This window comes from Macrobrachium rosenbergii, chromosome 50 (genome assembly GCF_040412425.1).
Source record: "Macrobrachium rosenbergii isolate ZJJX-2024 chromosome 50, ASM4041242v1, whole genome shotgun sequence".
Classification (NCBI taxonomy): Eukaryota; Metazoa; Arthropoda; class Malacostraca; order Decapoda; family Palaemonidae; genus Macrobrachium; species Macrobrachium rosenbergii.
The window spans coordinates 11,394,968-11,415,000 of NC_089790.1; the positions used below are offsets into that span (position 1 = coordinate 11,394,968).

At 35.5% G+C, this 20,033-nt stretch overlaps 2 protein-coding genes across 2 annotated transcripts in view; one reads left to right on the forward strand and one right to left on the reverse strand.

The window, feature by feature from the left end:
• The window catches only part of LOC136832599 (serine/threonine-protein phosphatase 6 regulatory ankyrin repeat subunit B-like), a 713,268-nt gene that overhangs the window by 258,556 nt on the left and 434,679 nt on the right, over positions 1–20,033 (forward strand). The window lies entirely within an intron of this gene.
• The window catches only part of LOC136832600 (uncharacterized), a 272,488-nt gene that overhangs the window by 24,722 nt on the left and 227,733 nt on the right, over positions 1–20,033 (reverse strand). The window contains exon 4 of the mRNA XM_067093781.1: positions 591–726. Within this exon, the coding sequence (XP_066949882.1) occupies positions 591–726 (136 nt within the window). The remainder of the gene's footprint in view (positions 1–590; positions 727–20,033) is intronic.

Genomic DNA, 20,033 nt, shown 5'->3' on the forward strand with positions numbered 1-20,033 from the left:
TATGGTCCGGACACAGAACCAGTACACCTCAGATCAATTCAGTCAGTTCTCGATGTATCTAGGACCCGTTCAGTAAAATCATATCCTGTTGTACCTCAGATCATTCCATCAGAGGTTGGAATCTCCAAGGAAGCTTAGATCAACCAAGCCAGTTCCATTAAATCTCAGTTAACCCAGGCGATTCCTTGTGTATCGCTGGTCAACTCAAACAATCCCTTGTGTGTCTGAGATAACCCAGTTTAATCCTGATATTTCAGGTCAACCCAGTCATCCTACTGTTCATTTTAAATCAAACCAGCCATCCCGATGTATCTTGGATCCACCCTGCTAACCTGTTTACCTTACGTTAGTCTGATCTAGATTTTAACCTCTGTCAAATCTGATCGTTTGTCTCAGCTTAACTTTGTCAGTCCTTGTGTGTATTTGAATAGCTTGATCAGTCACTGAGGTACCTTAAATCAACCTGTTCATTCTGCGTATCCACGATCAGTCGAGTTATTACCTAGTGTATCTTAGATCAAGCCACTGAGTCCCCGAGTTACCTCGAATCAGCTGAATCAGTCTCCTGGCAATTGGAATCACTCACTCACCTATAACTTCCATCGACGTGCTCTCGATGTCCTTCTCGAAGCTCGGATAATCGGCAAGGACCTCGCACTTGAACTTCCCCGCCGTCGCCCTCGAAACATTTCTCAGGACGACCACCTCTCTTCCCGACCGGTCTTTCTGAGGAGGGAAAAAGAAAAGAAATGATGCCTCATTATTATTGCATTATTCATATTCTTTTGGGATACTTTCATGGAAGCGTTGGGGGGAAAGTTTTGTATCTTCTTAGCAGGTGTGTGTGTGTGTGTGCGTCCGTCTGAGAGAGAGAGAGAGAGAGAGAGAGAGAGAGAGAGAGAGAGAGAGAGAGAGAGAGAGGTGCGGTGAATTCTAAAAATAAGAAATGACGCCGGAAATAATTTAGAAACAATTTTTTTAACCTTATTTTTTATATCGTGTTCTAGAGAATCTAAAAAGCCATTTATAGAGAGATTAAGAGCAGTTTCTTTTATGTTATTTTCAAAATTGGCTGTGTAACGACCACCAATTTCCAGTTGTAAAAAAGGTCATCGGGGATCACTGGGGTCTGAGAATATTACTTTTGAAATTACACACTGATTGCCGTTTTAGCCTCGGTAACAGAATTAGCGATGTTGTAATGATACCTATGCTGGTGGGGTTATGATTTTTTTCAACTATAATTTTGTGGGTCCAACCGTGAGTTATCATTATAGGCTACATTCAGTTTGGCAAAATGAAGAAATGATATTCAGTATTCATCTCACATGAAGTTTAAATTGGAGGGTTTACCCTGTTATACCATTTGCAGTAGTGCTATTAGATTTTTTAACTGTTGTTGATAACCTTTGCTTTAAGCTACTTAAAATTGGAATGTTGAGACGATCGTGCGTAACCGAAAACAAATGCTCTGTTGGTTCCATGTTCGTATTCATCACTCTTATAGTTTTCAAAATGTGCATGAATTCTTTTGAAACGAACTGAACTCCATGAACTTAACTACTCGGCTTCTACACAGTAAAATGACAGTAAAAAAAAAAAGGTGTATCAGGGACCTATGACAGAACGAAGAACTAAGCTTATTACAGGAAGAAGGCCATAAATTCAGTTTCTTTCACTTCCCTGACCAGCTTTGTAATTACCGTCCAGCTTCCGTTGTCCCGCACTCTGACAGTCTTTTTTTGAGGTCCGGCACCACTTTTTTTCCCCTTCGCCTCTTTTTTTCCTCGGTTCCTGGAGCATCGGCTATATAGGACATGAGGCTACAAACTCCGCACCCCTCTACATTGAGGAAAAATGACCTAATCGTGAGAAGGAAGCGTATTGTCTCCTTGAAGCAATTCTACTGGGCAAAGAAGGATATTATCCAAATACGCATACAGGTGAATTGTAAAATTATGGGATTTTAACGGGGCCAAGGGCTTCACACATGTAGGTATTAAGTTTATTTCAAGTTAATTTTTTCCGTATAGCATTTCATTCAAATGAGGATCATCGTCATCGATTAGCCCTTGCCATTTTTTGGCCCAGTGCCATTAAGGACTTTCCTGTGATTCCTTTTAAAAAATTGTTAGAGGTATTCCAACATCAAGATTTGTGGCCGTGTTGGTAGCGTAATGGCCACAGAACCCAAGGAAAATAGTTCGAGCCCTCTGCAGGTTTATGAAATGACGCTAAGCCCAGATAAATGAGGGAAGTTCTAGGAGGTCGGGGTAGCGTTTTAACCATATACATATACATATACATATACATATATATATATATATATATATATATATATATATATATATATATATATATATATATATTTATATATATATATATATATATATATATATATATATATATATATATATATATATATATATATATATATATATATATATATGTGTGTGTGTGTGTAGATAAATACATACATATATATATATATATATATATATATATATATATATATATATATATATATATATATATATATATATATATATATATATATATATAAATAGATAATTTATCTGGACATATTGTCAATTCATAAACCTGCAAAGGATTCGAACTATTTTCCTTGGGTTCTGTGGCCATTACGCTACCGACACGGCCACAAACCTTGAGGTTGGAATACCTCTAATAATTTTAAAAATGAATCACAGCTAAGTCCTTAACGGCACTGGGCCAAAAATGGCTTTGGCTAATCGATGACGATAATCCTCATTTGAATGAAGTGCTATAAGAAAAAAAATTAACGTTTTTAACACTTGAATTAGGTTTTAGGGCGAGTGGCGCTATCGAGATGAAGCTCGAGAGACGCCGCAGTGAGCGTAACATTTTAACGCTGTTTCCTTAGATCATATTTTATTGAATATAAATGTTGAAAATCAAGATCTGTCAAGTTTCGTGCAATTGGGATAGTACTATCTTATTTACTGTTATTTGAACTCTAAGTGACTGCGCATCTCTTTTGCACACAAGACTTACCGTTATTCAGAATGACTGCTGTGATTCCCAAAGGGTGCATGTGTGTAGATCAGCCGATTTGCCCTGATGTACTAAGGCACCATGAATAGCTTTCTCTCTATATTGCCTTTGATGGATTTAATGTTTTTCTTGTCTTCTGCATCAAGTGAAAAGAACTGGAAACCGATGATCGTTAGAGCTTCAGTTTTTTGTAGCACATTTTCATTTCATAGCTTATTTTCTTATTTGTAATGAGATGGCTTCAGAATGATCTAACGATAATATTTGTTAAAAAAAGAAGGTGATTTGGTTCTTTGGTTATACAGAAAAATAGTGAGCATTTGTGTGAAAATATTCAGTCAGTCTGAATTTTTCGTATTCAGATGGTAAAAAAATTCCATGTATTTTTCATGATCTGAATTCGAAGTAATGGTATGTTCATTGAGTTATTAATGATGATGTAAATATTTTTACTTCGCAGCTCAATAACGTTCGTGTTCTTTTTAATCGGAGAAATGGAATATGAAAATTAGCCACATGCATAAGAGCAAAATAATTCATATGAAGTAGGGGAGTTAATGACCGAAAAGGTAAGATTAGTTATGAAAGAAATTATTTTATATTTCGAAGTGAATCGTTGGAATAGCTTTTGAATTGGAGAAGTGGAGATGTATCTAGAGTGTGTGCTTAGGCAAAATTAGTAGGAGAAAATTTTGATAATGATACAGTTAGGTAAGACAAATCTCTAAAGACAATCCTTTTCCAGGTAAGTGCACTTGGTATATATAATTTCCTTTTGGGTTACTGTTTATGTGTTATTAGTGAATACATAGAAACATACATACAGATATATGTATATATATATATATATATATATATATATATATATATATATATATATATAAATTATATATATATACATATATATACTGTATATATATATATATATATATATATATATATATATATATATATATATATATATATATATATATATATATATATATATATATATTTATATATATATATATATATATATATATATATATATATATATATATATATATATATATATATATATATATATGTATATATATATATATTCATATATATATTTATATTTACATACTTCAACTTCATGCGCGTACAGCATCACTGAATTCTCACGAATTTGAGAGAAGAATACAAAATAACTACTTAAACCGCAAAATTGGACGAGGGTTCATGAAAGGAACAGGCTAATTATTTCTGGTTTTGGAAGTGTTACTGACTAACATCGAAATGTTCATACGAAAAAGAAAAGTTCAATTTGATATTCTAGGGATTAGAAAAATCCCGTGAATTGGTATTACCTCGAAATATTTCATGCTGTTCAAAGTCATGCTCTCACATTTCGTAAGATTCCGTATTCGGCGAGAGAGGCGGAGAGAAAATCTAATTATAATTTTTATATCACTCTCTCTGTCTCTCTTAAAAATTAAAAAATATAATTATCTCCTTAGTTCTTTCCAAAATCAGGGCGCGATGTATTTCTAAACTCATCTCTCTCTCTCTCTCTCTCTCTCTCTCTCTCTCTCTCTCTCTCTCTCTCTCTCTCTCTCTCTCTCTCTCTCTCTCAGAGAAAGTAAGTCATATATATGTTTCTATAGCTTTCTTGAGAAATATGTATCATAATGACACACGTTGCCAAAATCATCACTCTCTCTCTCTCTCTCTCTCTCTCTCTCTCTCTCTCTCTCTCTCTCTCTCTCTCTCTCAGAGTGATGAAATGATATAACAGCTATTTCTATAACGCTCTTGGAAAGTGCATATGATGATGTACGGTATGTTAAGAAATTATTGATAGCATCCTTATCTTTTCTATATAATTTGCATAAAAATATATATGAAGTATGGTCCTACACCCACCACAAACATTACCCCTTCCCCCCCCCTCCCTCTCTCTCTCTCTCTCTCTCTCCTCTCTCTCTCTCTCTCTCTCTCTCTCATACACCGGTCTATGCTATTAAAAACAACTAACTTCAGGAACTTTTAACAAAGTGTACGGCGTAGGCAAGCCACAAATTTTCCAGCTCTGGCCCGGCAGTTATAAGCGGCTTATGAAATAAACGAAATTAAAAGCTTTTACCGGGGTCACCTCAAGGAATTTTCAATTCTAAACGTTTTCAGAATTAACAGAAGGCTTATATCACACGGGAAATAAGAAATGACACAGTTATTCGGGCCTATTTCCTTTACAATGAGATATGTAAAAAGACTCGGCGAGGGTCTAAATACGGAATCATTTTCCACACCGTCGAAGTTCTCTCGCTCTTATGGGATAATTTTTGTTCACGGCGCCGCTTTTCCGCGAAAATACTATTAGACTCCGAGGATACAATATATTTATGGTAGGCCAGGATACGTAGGCTTAAATCTCACCATGTCATTTGACGCCAGAGCGTGCACACAGAGAGACCGAAGCAAGATTGGGTACACATTTTTTCCGACGGGGAAGCCCGGCCTCTCCATATCAAAGCTCAGTCTCATTTTGAATTCCCCCGCGGAAGGAAAAGTGAATCATTTTTCATTTCCCTGAAAGTAAACTCTTCAGACAGTCCATGCAACATGTAGAGCCCGGGCGAAATCACCGGGACGTCAATTTTGCGGAAATGTTTATGATGACGGTGTTTTCATATGCTGGGCTGTGTCAGCTTGCGTCGAGTTCACGGTGTAGTTGGGCATTTCCTAGTTACCTGTGTTTGTTTATCCTTTTGCAACGCTGGCGCGAGAGGGGAATGTAGCCAAGTCGAAGTTAGTCCGACTGTCATGGCCGCATTTGTCGCCTGGGAGAGAAGTTTCGTGGGAATATGTCTCCGGGATTTAAGGTGTCTGTTTGGCTGCGCTGTTGCTTGTTTACTTGTTTGTTTGCAGTTTGTCATGTTTGCCTGTTTTAGTTTTTTTTTCGTACCGTTTGAAATATGTAATGTAAATATGAGCGGGCTATGTGTTATTATTAATAGTATTATTATTGTCAGTAGTAGCAACATTCACGACTTCACATATTAGCACATGAAACAAGCCAAAATAACTTCAATTTAATTTAAACCCTTTGGGTAAGACGCACAATAGCCATTTGTAAAGAGATTAAAGAACGTCATTCCAAACATGGTAAAAGCTCCACTGTAATGAGAATCATATTCCTTTATTTTTAATGTTTTTCATTTTTCAAATGTTTTTCGTATTGCAAGGAATATGAGACAGAGACCGGGGAATTCAGCATAGTCTTTTCCTCTTCTGATTTATTGTACCTTGTAAAGGCTATAGATAATTAACTAACTGCATTTAGTAACTGCAGAAAAAGAGCAGGACTGTGAAAAGCTGTAATATGGAGATGCAGAGTTGTGGAATGACATTATATTAACAAAGCCATCACGTTGCAGTTAGGGGTTGTTGGAAAATCAGTTGTGGTTGTGATCGTCACAATGCGAGACTGCAGTGGTATAACCAGAACATGCTTTACATTTTCAGTTAGCGTTTCGAAAGGTTATAGACGAAAAACATTTTGGGATATGTTGATAATAAGGAAAATGGAAATTTGTGCGTTATGGGAATTTTGAAAGAGACCAGGACGAAATGCTGAATAATACTTGTTTGTACGTTGTTTGGTCCTAGAATTATCTCTTTCTTAGTGCAAGGTTTGGAAGTTTCATCATGATATACTTGGGATTACGATTCATTTTAATTTAAATACAATTCGACCGATGAACTTCTCTCTTTCACTTCTTTAAACCCTAGTTTTATCCACAGCAAGGCGGTCCCTTTCAGCTACAACTTCCCACATATATTGTGGTGATCAGTAACCCTCGTATTGCTCAATTAGATGATTGTATTTTTCCATCCACAAGCAGTTATACATATATCTGCTAGTTTCTGTGACTCCTATAACACCCCCCCCCTCTCCCATTATTTATAGACCCTTTAATATCATTATCACGAGATAAACACAACTCATATTCTTATCCTATTGTTTTCCTACTTTTACTTTCATGCCTGCGCTAGGTAAGGGGCAGAGGTCGCCTTTATGACTGGGGATGTCATATTGAATTGTATATGAAAAATATTTTTCAAAGGAAATGGGCCATCTCTTACAATGGACATTTAGCCCGTAATTAAAGGTTATCGGTCAGTTTTTGCGTGGATTGCAAGGTTTCGTAACAGGTTGTCAAAAATTCGGAGAATAGAAAGTTTGATACGACATGACAGCGGGAGGCTGGAAAAGGAGATACGGCAGGAAGTTATTGACTTTTTATTTTATTTTTTATTTTTTTTTAGGGCCGGGCATTGACATCAATTTTTTTCAATATATATATATATATATATATATATATATATATATATATATATATATATATATATATATATATATATATATATATATATATATATATATATATATATATATATAGAGAGAGAGAGAGAGAGAGAGAGAGAGAGAGAGAGAGAGAGAGATAGCTGTATTTCACGTTTCTAAACTTGAACATAATTATGTTAACTTCGTCTCCAAATTTTCATTTTAACAGCATCTGAAAAACATATCTAACGCTACAGAGAATATGGTAAAGATTCCACATGGTTTTAATACCAACAGCTTTTCATGTCTCACGTCTTTGTCGAAGTTGTGGTTTCCCCCATCCTCCGCTAATGATCTTTAAGATTTAGTTCGCGTGAAGATGCCAAGTTTAGGAATCTTTCTGTGTCCGCTTAGTGTTTGGACCCAAGAATTTGTGTTTTAGTTGATTTTTAGAAGACCGTCATGAACATTTGGTTTAGGTGTCATATCAGAACTATTTCTCCAAAACTCAGGTCCTTGTACTTTAAGGGTGTGGAATGGTCTTCCAGGTGTCAATGATGTTAATGTTCATCAATTTAAGGGGAGCTGCAATAGTGCTTTGTGCAGTACTGTGTGTTTTAGCCAGTATTCCATTTCTATTTTTTGTTTTAAATATTTATTCTCTGATTTCTCCTATTCAGATGTTTTCCATATCCTTCTTTCATTTCTTCCTTTCATATAAGTAAAGTAAGTATACCTTAGTTTAACCAGACCACTGAGCGGATTAACAGCTCTCCTAGGGCTGGCCCGAAGGATTAGACCTATTTTACGTGGCTAAGAACCAATTGGTTACCTAGCAACGGGACCTACAGCTTATTGTGGAATCCTAACCACATTATACAGAGAAATGAATTTCTATCACCAGAAATAAATTCCTCTTATTCCTCATTGGCCGGTCGGAGACTCGAACTCGGGCCTTAGCAGAGTGCTAGCCGAGAAGGACATTCCATTCTGTCGAAGCTTGCTTCCTAAACCAGCGGTCTTTTAGGCTTGTTCATACGAATGTCAGTTAATATCAAACAACTCGCATTCATATTCACTGCTTAATATTATCTCTTTGTTCATGAAGTACGTATAACAATCTCTAAAAAAACGTATCGTATTTGTCTGAAGTACACAAAACAAATTATTCGAGAGAGAAACCCAGTTTATGATGCATTTTGGGGAACATTTTTAAAACTAGTCATCGGAAAATAGTGTAGAAAAATGGAGCTTAGACACAAAAGGGAGATTCAAAAGGAGTGTGCACTTTAGAAACAGTTTGTGTGCATATTTTTTTCAAGGGTTTCGTCCCTTTAGCTGATGGGAAAATCGGCAGAAGAAAAAATTTGGGAGGTCAGTTACTGGAATGTATGATTATGGCGTTGATAACTTTATTACAGGATCTGTCGAGGATTCGAGTCTACGTTATACCCTGTAAACCAGACGGCTCACTTACGCAATCTAGAAATTCCTGAGAACATCAACCAAAATAATAGCTGTGTAACGTAAGAGGAAACAAATAGAAAAAAAATAATCCAGCCTGTCATTGTCTGAGGCGTACATTACTGGCGAGAAGAAAGAAAAGAAGCAACTCCCGTTGCGAAACACGGACAAACAAACTGAGAGCACTATTCATATTTATGCGTGTATGCTAGCGCAGTCGTGTGAGTTAGCGTGATATAGCACTTTAAAGATGACAGGGGATTCATCTGACGAGAAAAGAATTGAACTGGAATGTTTTGAGTATTCCAGAAAATGTTCCGTGTCTAATTGTTTGTGTTTCACTATCTGACAAGACTTGGTGTGCGCACCTTTGTCCTCCTACCCGCTTTATCCGATGATTTCGAATTTAACGTTTTAAAAATCGTTCAAAAGTGTGTGCATTCTCGTACAAGGAGAAAATACGAGTTGATGTTTTATTTATATATATATATATTTCCCGTGCAAGAGAGATTTTTCCGTCTGGGTTGAGAGAGCGGCGAGCCAGAGCCTTTGTTCGTCTGCGCTATAGGAAGGAAAGGTATGGAAATATTTTGATTCGATTTACGCTTTCGAAGATTCCCCGTTATTCCGTCTTCCTGACACCGCCGAGGAGAGTGCGGCTCTTCAGATGCCTCTGTTTCACGCTGTCATCGGAGCGAAAAGGCTGAAAGGTTTGAGAGGTTTGTTTGCTTCTTGAGGCAACGTTTGATTGGTATATATATATATATATATATATATATATATATATATATATATATATATATATATATATATATTTATATTTATTTATTTATTTATTTATTTATTTATATATATTTATTTATACATATTTATATATTATGTATATATATATACATATATATATTATATATATATATATATATATATATATATATATATATATATATATATATATATATATATATATATATATATATATATATTAATGTGTGTTTGAATTGCTGTTTAATTGGTCAAAATAAAAGTGTGAGGGTCTAACAACCTTCACCTTTAAAGACGCGTTTACAAACTAGAAGATTATCCTTTAGACGCCACCCACCCCAAAATCGTAAAAGGTGTATGGTAAACAAATAAAGAATACCCAAACAGATATCTCATCAAGCCGTTTTTCCTGACAGGGAATACCTACAACGAAACAACAAGACGTTGGTCACTACCACATTCATCATTTAACTGCATTGTACTGGATGAGCCCCTATATTGGAACTTTCTTAATTTTAGACTCGTCATACATCTGATCAAAAGGTTCATCAGCAGTGCGTTAAATCTCCCTAGATACACTGCGTCCTTCACCTTTACTTTACATGCTCTCTTGTATTTCCTGTATACAAAAGCCCTTCCTTTCCAGCACCTCTTGCACTACATCCAACTACTTTTCCAGATTTTACTGACCCACCAAGGATTAGGTTCCGGATTCCTTCCAGACTCCTTAACTAATCTTTTAATCGGGATAGAGTTATTGTTCACATTTGATAAACACGAGCAACGCATTCCATGGCCATTTCTTCAAAATAATTTTAAGTAACTCGAGAATAGGGACAAATCAAATATGTTCCTTTACATACTTCAGAATCCCACCTTGGCATTCACCAGTAGTAAAGACTGTAAATATTTTATTTCAGAAAAATAATTATATAGGAAGGGGGACTTACTGTTTTTTCAGGTTTGACTTCGGCATTGCGTTTAGAAAGCAGCAACTCTTAAAGGTACATAACCTCGATATTCACAGCTGAATTACATGCCTTCAGAGTGTTTATCTGGTTATTATTGAAATTGTTATGGATGGAGCAGGTATATTCATAAAATTTATTTTGTTATCTCTACAAAGCCAGCTGCGCCATCTAAATCATGAATTACTGTTTAGCCCATCTATACATTTACATAAGCACTGAATCAATTTGCTACCAGCTCATCTTCACATTCACGTTATCAGTGTTTGTATCTTTTTTCAGCCTCTCCTCATATCTTAAGAAAAAGCATGACTATGTAGTCAGAATGAAGTCAGGATTCAGTACATTCTATTAGGGTGCAATAGTTTCTGTGGTACATTGAACTACATACACTCTTGTCCTTCTGGATAATGTCTTTTGATAATGTCAAATGGATGAAATGGAAGTGGAAATAGCTTGAAAGATTTGCTGAGCATAGATAGAATTAAATAAAAAAACATAAATTTGAAATTAAAAAATTATTATCAATATCTTTTAGCTTCTTCACCATGGATATTATCGAGAAAGACTTGATACTCTCAGTCTTTTATGTGTATGGTATATATATATATAGTATATATATGTGTATATATATTTTATTGTACATATGTATGTATATCATATTATGTTTTCCAGGATGAAGCATGTACTACAAAATATAAATTTTTGTTACATATCATTGATTTTTATAATTCTGGTGGAATAATACTGAAATTTCGTACATTTTTACTTTGCGATAAGAAACAATGCGACCTGTTTGTTATCATAGCTACATAACAAACAACATTTCTTGGTTAAACTGTAAACTGAAGCAAGGCTTTGATAAACTTTGGTTTGAATGCCGGGCAAACACCAATGAACGTGGAGAGATCTCTCAGGGAGTGTGTGGCGGGGAGCCCTCCCCCTCATGCCATCCTCTTCACCTCTGGCACTAAACGGCCCCTGGAAAAAACGGAGCTAATCATCAGTGAAGCGAACTGGAAGAGAGAAAAATTCCAGTCATCGAACAGCTTTTGACACAGAAAATGCCACGGAGGCGATCGCTTCATCAAGTGAGTAGATACGCCAAGGCTTTGTTCCAAAAGTGAAAAAGGGCAGCTGTTGCAGATAGCTAAAAGGCAATCTGGAAAATGAAATGAGGTACGTAGTTGGTTTTAGGTGAGGTTATGTGCAATTACATGACCAATAAAATATTTGCTGAAAGAACCACTTTCCAAGTATCAGAAGGGAAAAGACTTTTGGCTACGAGAAATTGAGAAGTAACAAAGTGGCTATCAACTAAAGATACTTGGAAAAGGTGGAAAGAAGAGGCACTGATAGTTAACAATTACCCCTTGTTGAAAATAATAAAGGTTATTGATAAAAGATTCCAATCTTTTTACAGAATCAACAAAAATAGATTTATGAATTGTAAAAATACTGTAAAAAAGTTGGTAGATTCTAAATTTTGATCAAACTGTTGTAAGAGTAAAAAGTGGAAAGCGGCTGATGTCGTTATTTACCTTCATAACGATTACTTAAAGCTGCATGAAGGCCTGAATTCGTCTGAACAGACAGAGGAGAAGGTTGTGTCAATTCGAAAAGGTGAATCTGTTCCCCCCTTGAAATATCATCTTTAATTTCCAATGATTATTGTACATTTGAAGAGCCAAATGAATCGAAACTAATGTTGATAATTGCCATAAATAATTACAGTGACTGCAAAAAGGCTATTCCATTTTTTTCAGTATTTACTGAATTGCATTCGCGAATTAATTCATTTGCAAAGATTAAATGGGAAACACAAGAACAAAAAAATGCAAGGCGATCTTTCTCTTTTCCAGAATAAAGAGCGATTCGTAATTTCCCGGGCAATAAAAGGCCGCAAATACAAATTGAACAACATATCACGGCAGTTTTTTCCCCCATAAATCGTTGGAAAATAAAGTTTATAAATCGAACTGCTGGCCATAAAATTTCCAGCACGGAAAGGTGAAAGAGCATAAATTGAACGATTGGCAGTGAATGTATGGCACACGGCTAGGTAACGTGCTAGTGGAGTGGAGTGGAGGAGTGAGGAGCGTCTATTCTAGGGACATCGTCCATTAAATGTGCCTCCCGTCCAGGCCTTCTGTAACAATAGGAGCGGAGCTCTCTCTGTCAGCCATCTGAGGCTGTTGCTTCATCCTGCGGAAAGGCGAGGACCACGGGAACCGAGGCTATCGTCACAATCAGTCTTCTCTTCAAAGGAGATGAAAAAATAGACCTTGGGAGGGAGGCAGGAAGGAGGCGCAGTAGGAAAGCACCGGCGTCTTTGGCTACAGATGATACCCGCTTCTGGACGGAAGAAAAAGCCGAAGAGGAAAGAAAAAAAAGGGCGCGAGTGGGATCAGCTGTTTTCCAATTAAACAGCGCAGCGGTTTACTCCTTTGCCTCAGCCTCGACTAATAAGCGCCTGGCCAAAATGGCTGGAAGTCTAATTATGGTAATTAGCAAATTTTATCCTGTTGAAATGCAATGTTAATTTGGAGATAATTATGGATCTGAATATTCAAGACGTTTAGTATTTTGACCGAAGGAGAATTTCCCGACTAACGACCGTTTCTGAGGCTACAAGATTTCAGGGGATTCTGCGAGATTCCATCATCTTGTGAACACTGTAAGGGATAATTCAAAACCTTTTACACAATCCTCTCTCTCTCTCTCTCTCTCTCTCTCTCTCTCTCTCTCTCTCTCTCTCTCTCTCTCTCTCTCTCTCTCTCTCTCTGCGGCTTTCAAGGAATATTCGTGATTTATACGCACGAGAAAGCTGCAAGTGACTTTCCCAGAAACGGCATGAAAGGAGAAAATATGATTTGTCGTTAAGAAGCGAAACTCTTGTAGAAGCATTTATCAATGTGGCGCCAACCTGATACTCTCCCCTTTCCTTTACAGGTATTAAAAAATACATATAACCTGTCCCTGAGACGAGATCTTTATGGTGTCCTTTCTTGACAGGTATTTATGGGGGACCAGGGAAATTGTCACGTTGCCAAGGTTCTCTCTTCTCTCCCTGCGAGGTGCGTCGGATGCTGGAGGACATGACTCCTGCCCCCGGCCATATCTTGCTCTTCCATATTGTTTATTTGGTCGTCTGTGACTCTACAAACTCACCCCGGCTATTTTTTGGAATTTCTCTAAACATTCGAGTGGTAGGGCCTTTTTTTTTTTTTTTTTTAACTTTTTCGTGTGATTTTATTGGGAGCTTTAACCTTACGAGGAATTTTTGCATTAAAATTACTACTGTTTTTTTGTTGTCAATAGTATGCGAGACTTGAAGCTTTCATTCACATTTTTGAAGCAGTTTCTTAGAATTGAAAAGGTCAGAAGCTCTGATTCTTTTATTTTTAGCCAGATACTTGGAATTTCAAAGACCAGAAGCTTTGATTCACATATATTAATGACAGATGCTTAGAATTTGCAAGGCCAGCAGCTTTGATTCACATATTTTGAACCAGGTGCCTAGAGGTTAAAAGGTCAGAAGCTTTGATTCACATATTTTGAATCAGATGCTTTGAATTGAAAAGACCAGCCATATTTTGAGTCAGATGCTTTGAATTGAAAAGGCCAGAATCCTTGATTCACATATTTTGAGTCAGATGCTTTGAATTGAAAAGACCAGAATCCTTGATTCACATATTTTGAGTCAGATGCTTTGAATTGAAAAGGCCAGAATCCTTGATTCACATATTTTGAGTCAGATGCTTTGAATTGAAAAGGCCAGAATCCTTGATTCACATATTTTGAGTCAGATGCTTTGAATTGAAAAGACCAGAATCCTTGATTCACATATTTTGAGTCAGATGCTTTGAATTGAAAAAGACCAGAATCCTTGATTCACATATTTTGAGTCAGATGCTTGAATTGAAAAGGCCAGAATCCTTGATTCACATATTTTGAGTCAGATGCTTTGAACTGAAAAGACCAGAATCCTTGATTCACATATTTTGAACCAGATGCTTAGAATTTAAAAGGTCAGAAAATAAGTGTATGAAGAGCACGGTTACTGTTATTGTTTTACTGGATTTTCGTATGAGCAGCAGGATTACGTGCACTAGTATTTATAATAATTATCTGCCATTTTGCTAATGAACAGTGCACACAGTGATTTCTGCAATTTATTCTCTATTGATTCGCAAAGACCAGCAGAAATCTATGTAAATTGCTTTGGAATAACAAAGTTTGTACACTGAATATATATGATTATGAAGACAGCGAAACATTATGGAAGCAAAGTGAAGAATAATAGATCAGATCAGCCAAGCACAGACATTCCCAAAGAACGTCAGGACAGATATCGAAATCACGGAAAATGCTGTTAGGCAGTAGAGGACATCAGATAAGAAGAAGGGAAGAAATGAAGGAAATGGGAAAGAAAAACAAGTAACTTGGTTTTTCACAAAGTTATCGAAAGCTCGGACGATGATAATGTGAAGAGACAGCATGAAGACTTTGTCAGTGGTGAAACGCCTAAAATGTTTCCGTAGGCCTAACCTGGAATTAGACCGGCAGGTATACTCAAACCACGACCGTTATAAAAAAAAAAAAAACGGTGAAAATTTGTAAAGTGAAAAGTGTTAATGACGCCCAGCAAAAAACTTTATTGCCTGGCTTACCCGACAATTAGAGATCAAGACAGTAGTACAGTAAGGGATACGCTGAAGGTAAAAAGAAATAGAAAATGCAGTTTGAAAATACAGAACAAACAAAAGAATATTAAGTGTATGTTGGTTAAGTACATTAGTTCAGCTTAGTAAAATGGAAGCATAAGAAAATTATGAAAGAATTATATGATAAATAATTCAAGGTAATTTTTTTCTTGTCTCTTAAAACAACGCATATTCTGTTTAAACGAGAATTCCTTATTAAAAGGAAAAGGTGTAGAGTAACGAGAAGTCAAGAAAGTCGGAAGATAAATAACGATTAAGCCAGTAAAGATGTTATCAACTTAAAAGAACTTTATGAAGAAAAACTAATAAAAGAATTAAACGAACATGGATAAGTCTACATTAGAGATTTAGTCAAGCATATAATGAAATGGTTGCTATTGGTCTAAAAGAAAGAAAAATTTGAAAATCCTATAAAAAGACAACTTGAAGTGAATATGCTATTCTTGAAAACTGAAGAACATGTAGAGAACATGAATCAATCAAACATGGAATGATAGACTAAATTTAAAAGAAGGCCAATACAGAATGCAAAGGCAAACAGCCGAACTAAACCGTAGTTGCAGTATTGGACAACGTATTCAGGATTATCTTTGTCGACAAGCAGCCAATTGCTTAGTAAGCCAAAGATTTTTTGTCATATTTTCTTGATCCTGCTGCTGAAATTGTGCTTGCTGCAAACAATTTAATTCTGTTGTTGGTATGAGTTCAAACGTCAACCGTTTAAAGCATTAGCCCATGATTCAGTAAGTGAAAAGTTTCCTTTTGGAAACCGTCTTTGGTAAAAAATTCATAATTTATGATTATCATTCGTTGTAGCTGTTCATAGGAAGCTTCCTTAGAAGGATGCCTCGTATTCAACAGTGGCCTTTTACGACGAGACTTGCATGTCGAGAGCGCCCAGTGATGAAGTAAGCAATCCATCGCAACTTGCCATAGCTTGTGGCGCCCGAGATAAATTTGAATTGTAAATTATAGGAAATCGATGCTGGTCTTGCTTTTAAAGCGTATAAATGTTCGTTGAGGTACAAAACTACTTCCTAAGTCTCCAGACTGCTTTCTGGTAAAATTTAGCGCCTCTCTTTCGGCTCGAAAGGATGCAGAAATGGTCATTATCCACACATATATATACGTACATACATGCGGACACATATATATATATATATATATATATATATACACATATATATATATATATGTATATATTAACTTTATCACATACACAATTGTTCTGTGCAATGTTAGAATTACTAAAGGACCTCATTCAGACTTTTTCTAAATAAATACTCCATTAGATACCATCCAGTTTGAATGAGGTCCTTTTAGTATAATATATATATATATATATATATATATATATATATATATATATATATATATATATATATATATATATATATACTTTTATTATTGTATCCATTTTTTATCCATTTTTAAAGAATTGTGTATCATTTTATTTTAGAGAAATTCACGAAAACGAATATTTACATCCAACTTCCCCGCAAGCAAAATTCCAACAAAAGTACATCGCCCTTTCTGCAGGTGGTAAGAAAAAAAGAAAGTAACATAGAAAACCGCTTCCAGTATAGAGTAAAGATTAAGCTGAAGATTAAAACCGAATGTGAAAAGGAAAAGATTCTCTGAAACTTATAATTAATCTTCCGTTCAAGTTTTCATTTCAAATATACATTTACGAAAAAGGTAGGAAACTCCACACTAGAGTTTTAGAGCGCGCTGAAGATTGTAGAGCGAATCAAGAATATATAGAAGTAGCAAAAAAAAAAAAAAAAAAATCTAGTAGTCGTAGAACATATTAAGCATTAAGTGGGTTGTTGTAATAGCGAACAGTGCACAGTAGCTTTTAAGTTTTCTCAGAGGCTGTGCTTTGACAGTAATAGTAACAATGTTCTCTAAAGATACGCTTTCCCCGTAGGGGGTACTGCCGTCAGTGCACCTCATGCAGTGCGCTGTAGGCAGTACTTAAGGATCTTTGCAGCGTTCCTTCGGCCCCTAGCTGCAACCCCTTTCATTCATTTTACTGTACCTCCATTTATATTCTCTTACTTCCATCTTCCTTTCCACCCTCCCCTAACAATTGATTCATAGTGCAACTGCGGTGTTTTCCTCCTGTTACACATTTCAAACCTTTTTACAGTCAAATTTCCTTTCAGCGCTGAATGACTCATAGGTCAGAGCGATTGGCCTTTGGCCTAATCCCTATATTCTTTCTATCTGAAGGTACGATTTGGACTATATAAAAAATGGAATTCCCATTGTCTCTTTTGATGTTCCATCCTCATCCATATCTGTGCAAGAATGCCTCAGCGTACACTGTAGCAATATATAATTTTTCTTTGTAAAACTCTGAACCTGGCGTTTCTGTTCATTGTAAGGTAAGATTTTAAGCTCGAGATTGCCGCCTGCAATGATATTCTTTCACTTTTTTGGCATCTTTTACTCGTGTATCCAGTTAAGTAAAATTAATATTACGTCTCGTATTCTTTTGCTAATCTTCTTGACGTCAGTCTCTCACTTACTTATCCCTAGATTAATGAATGCATTTCAGCTTGTATGAATAAAAAGTTTTTGGTGGAATCAACGTTGACTGATGATTTATTCCAGGCAAAGAACCCAAAGCAATCTGATATTTGTGAAGAATTTGCTTGCAAAAATTGTAAGCACATACATTTCGTGAATGGCAGTTGACACAGAGGTAACTGGTGCTTTCTACCAAGTAAAGATCACATCGAGGAACTAATTGTAGACTGTAATGAAAATGATCGGGACTGCTTTGTTACCTCTGTGATTTATAACTGGAATTTCTTAATGGCAGGTTTCTGCAAGTAAAATCTTTACATTTGCACAAGTGCGTAAGTATAATCCATAGGGAATAATGGTAATAAGTTCTAGTACGATTAAGAAATAATCGAAATTTTCAACCCCATTCTGTATGAGTATTTATATAATTCTGCTTACAAAATCCTGGAAATTTGTGGAACCTTTGTATGAGGAAGGCTGAATATATATATATATAGTGTATATATATATATATATATATATATATATATATATATATATATATATATATATATATATATATATATATATATATATATATATATATATATATGTGTGTCAGCGGCCATCAGTGGAATTCGCTGGAGACTGTGTTTATTGAAGCATGGGCATAGGAATGTTATCTATATATATATATATATATATATATATATATATATATATATATATATATATATATATATATATATATAATACAAGGTCAACGACCATCAGAAAAGGAATTCGCTGGAGACTGTGTTTATTGAAGCTACGGGCACCAGGAATGTTAATCTCCATCATGGATTAGTCCTTGATCCCTTGTCCCTGTCTATTTTGTTTAAAGAACATGCTGCCCAGATTAACAAATTGTAACCCCGCCCCCTTTTGTTTTTTATATAAAGCCTTGTCAACTTCTTTTGTGTTCAGTGTGAATTTGAAAATGTAGAATAAACTACAAAAGTAATTATTCTGAGTCCCGGTTTTCACTCACCTCCTTATTTTGTGGATTTTGTGATATATATATATATATATATATATATGTATATATATATATATATATATATATATATATATATATATATATATATATATATATTATATATATATTGTATATTATATATGCATATACTGTATATATATATGTGTATATATATATATATATATATATATATATATATATATATATATATATATATATATATATATATATATATAGAGTACATACGTTCTTTTACGAAAAACCTTACCATCAGTCCTTCCCCCTAGGGATTAATACACAATAGATGTGAAAAGGAAGCATAAAATGGTATGAAAGGAAAGCTACTTTAACCACAAGGAGGCGCTGAATTCACGGTAAAGAAAAAATCTGTGATTGTAATGAAGATAGGTGATTTCTTTCTTTCTGGTATTCATAGGCTTATTATTATGTATGTGTTTTGTTTTGGGAGGAGGGATAAGGCTCGTATCCCCTTGGGAGGACCTCAGCTTCTACATAATGATGGTGGGCGGTTTCCTGTTATGTTCCATTTTGTTGTTATTTTTCTCTCTCCTTATTCAAATTCTCCTCTCTCTCTCTCTCTCTCTCTCTCTCTCTCTCTCTCTCTCTCATATGCAGTGCCATGATGCCATCCACACATCTTTGGTCATTAGCGTTTACTGGGAAGATAGCACTGCACGTGTTCTAGATTCATTCCATTTAATAGGTCGTAGTTTGTATCTGCTTAGGGACTTTGGAGAAGCACTATGTTTATGCGATCACTAAGCTATTTTTATAACTTGAGGAGTTGCAACGTACGTTAGAAAAAGTTTAAACATCTGTTGCTGGCTTAGAATCTAATTCTATTTCGTTCCCGCATGAACATGTAAAAGATTTGTGCTTTAGGTAGCGTCTCGTTCCAAGGCTGGAAGTCTCTGTTATCAAAGAGTCAGAGTAAAAGCAGGGACCAAGAAGTGTTAATTACCTATGTAATTATAAAATTGTATCAGTTTTAGAGACTGAACAATCAATTGAGCATTCAGTTTAGATACCGCCACTTTTGAGGTGCTGCTGTGAAATTGTAGTGAATTTTTCTAATCTCTCCCTTCGCCCCCTCCCCATTCTCTTCCTTTCGTGTTATATTGACAAACAAATTCACACAATCACTTACGTATACAGGAAATGTGCACGTGGATGCATAAGGTAAGTCGGAATGAAGGAGATGTTCCAACTGA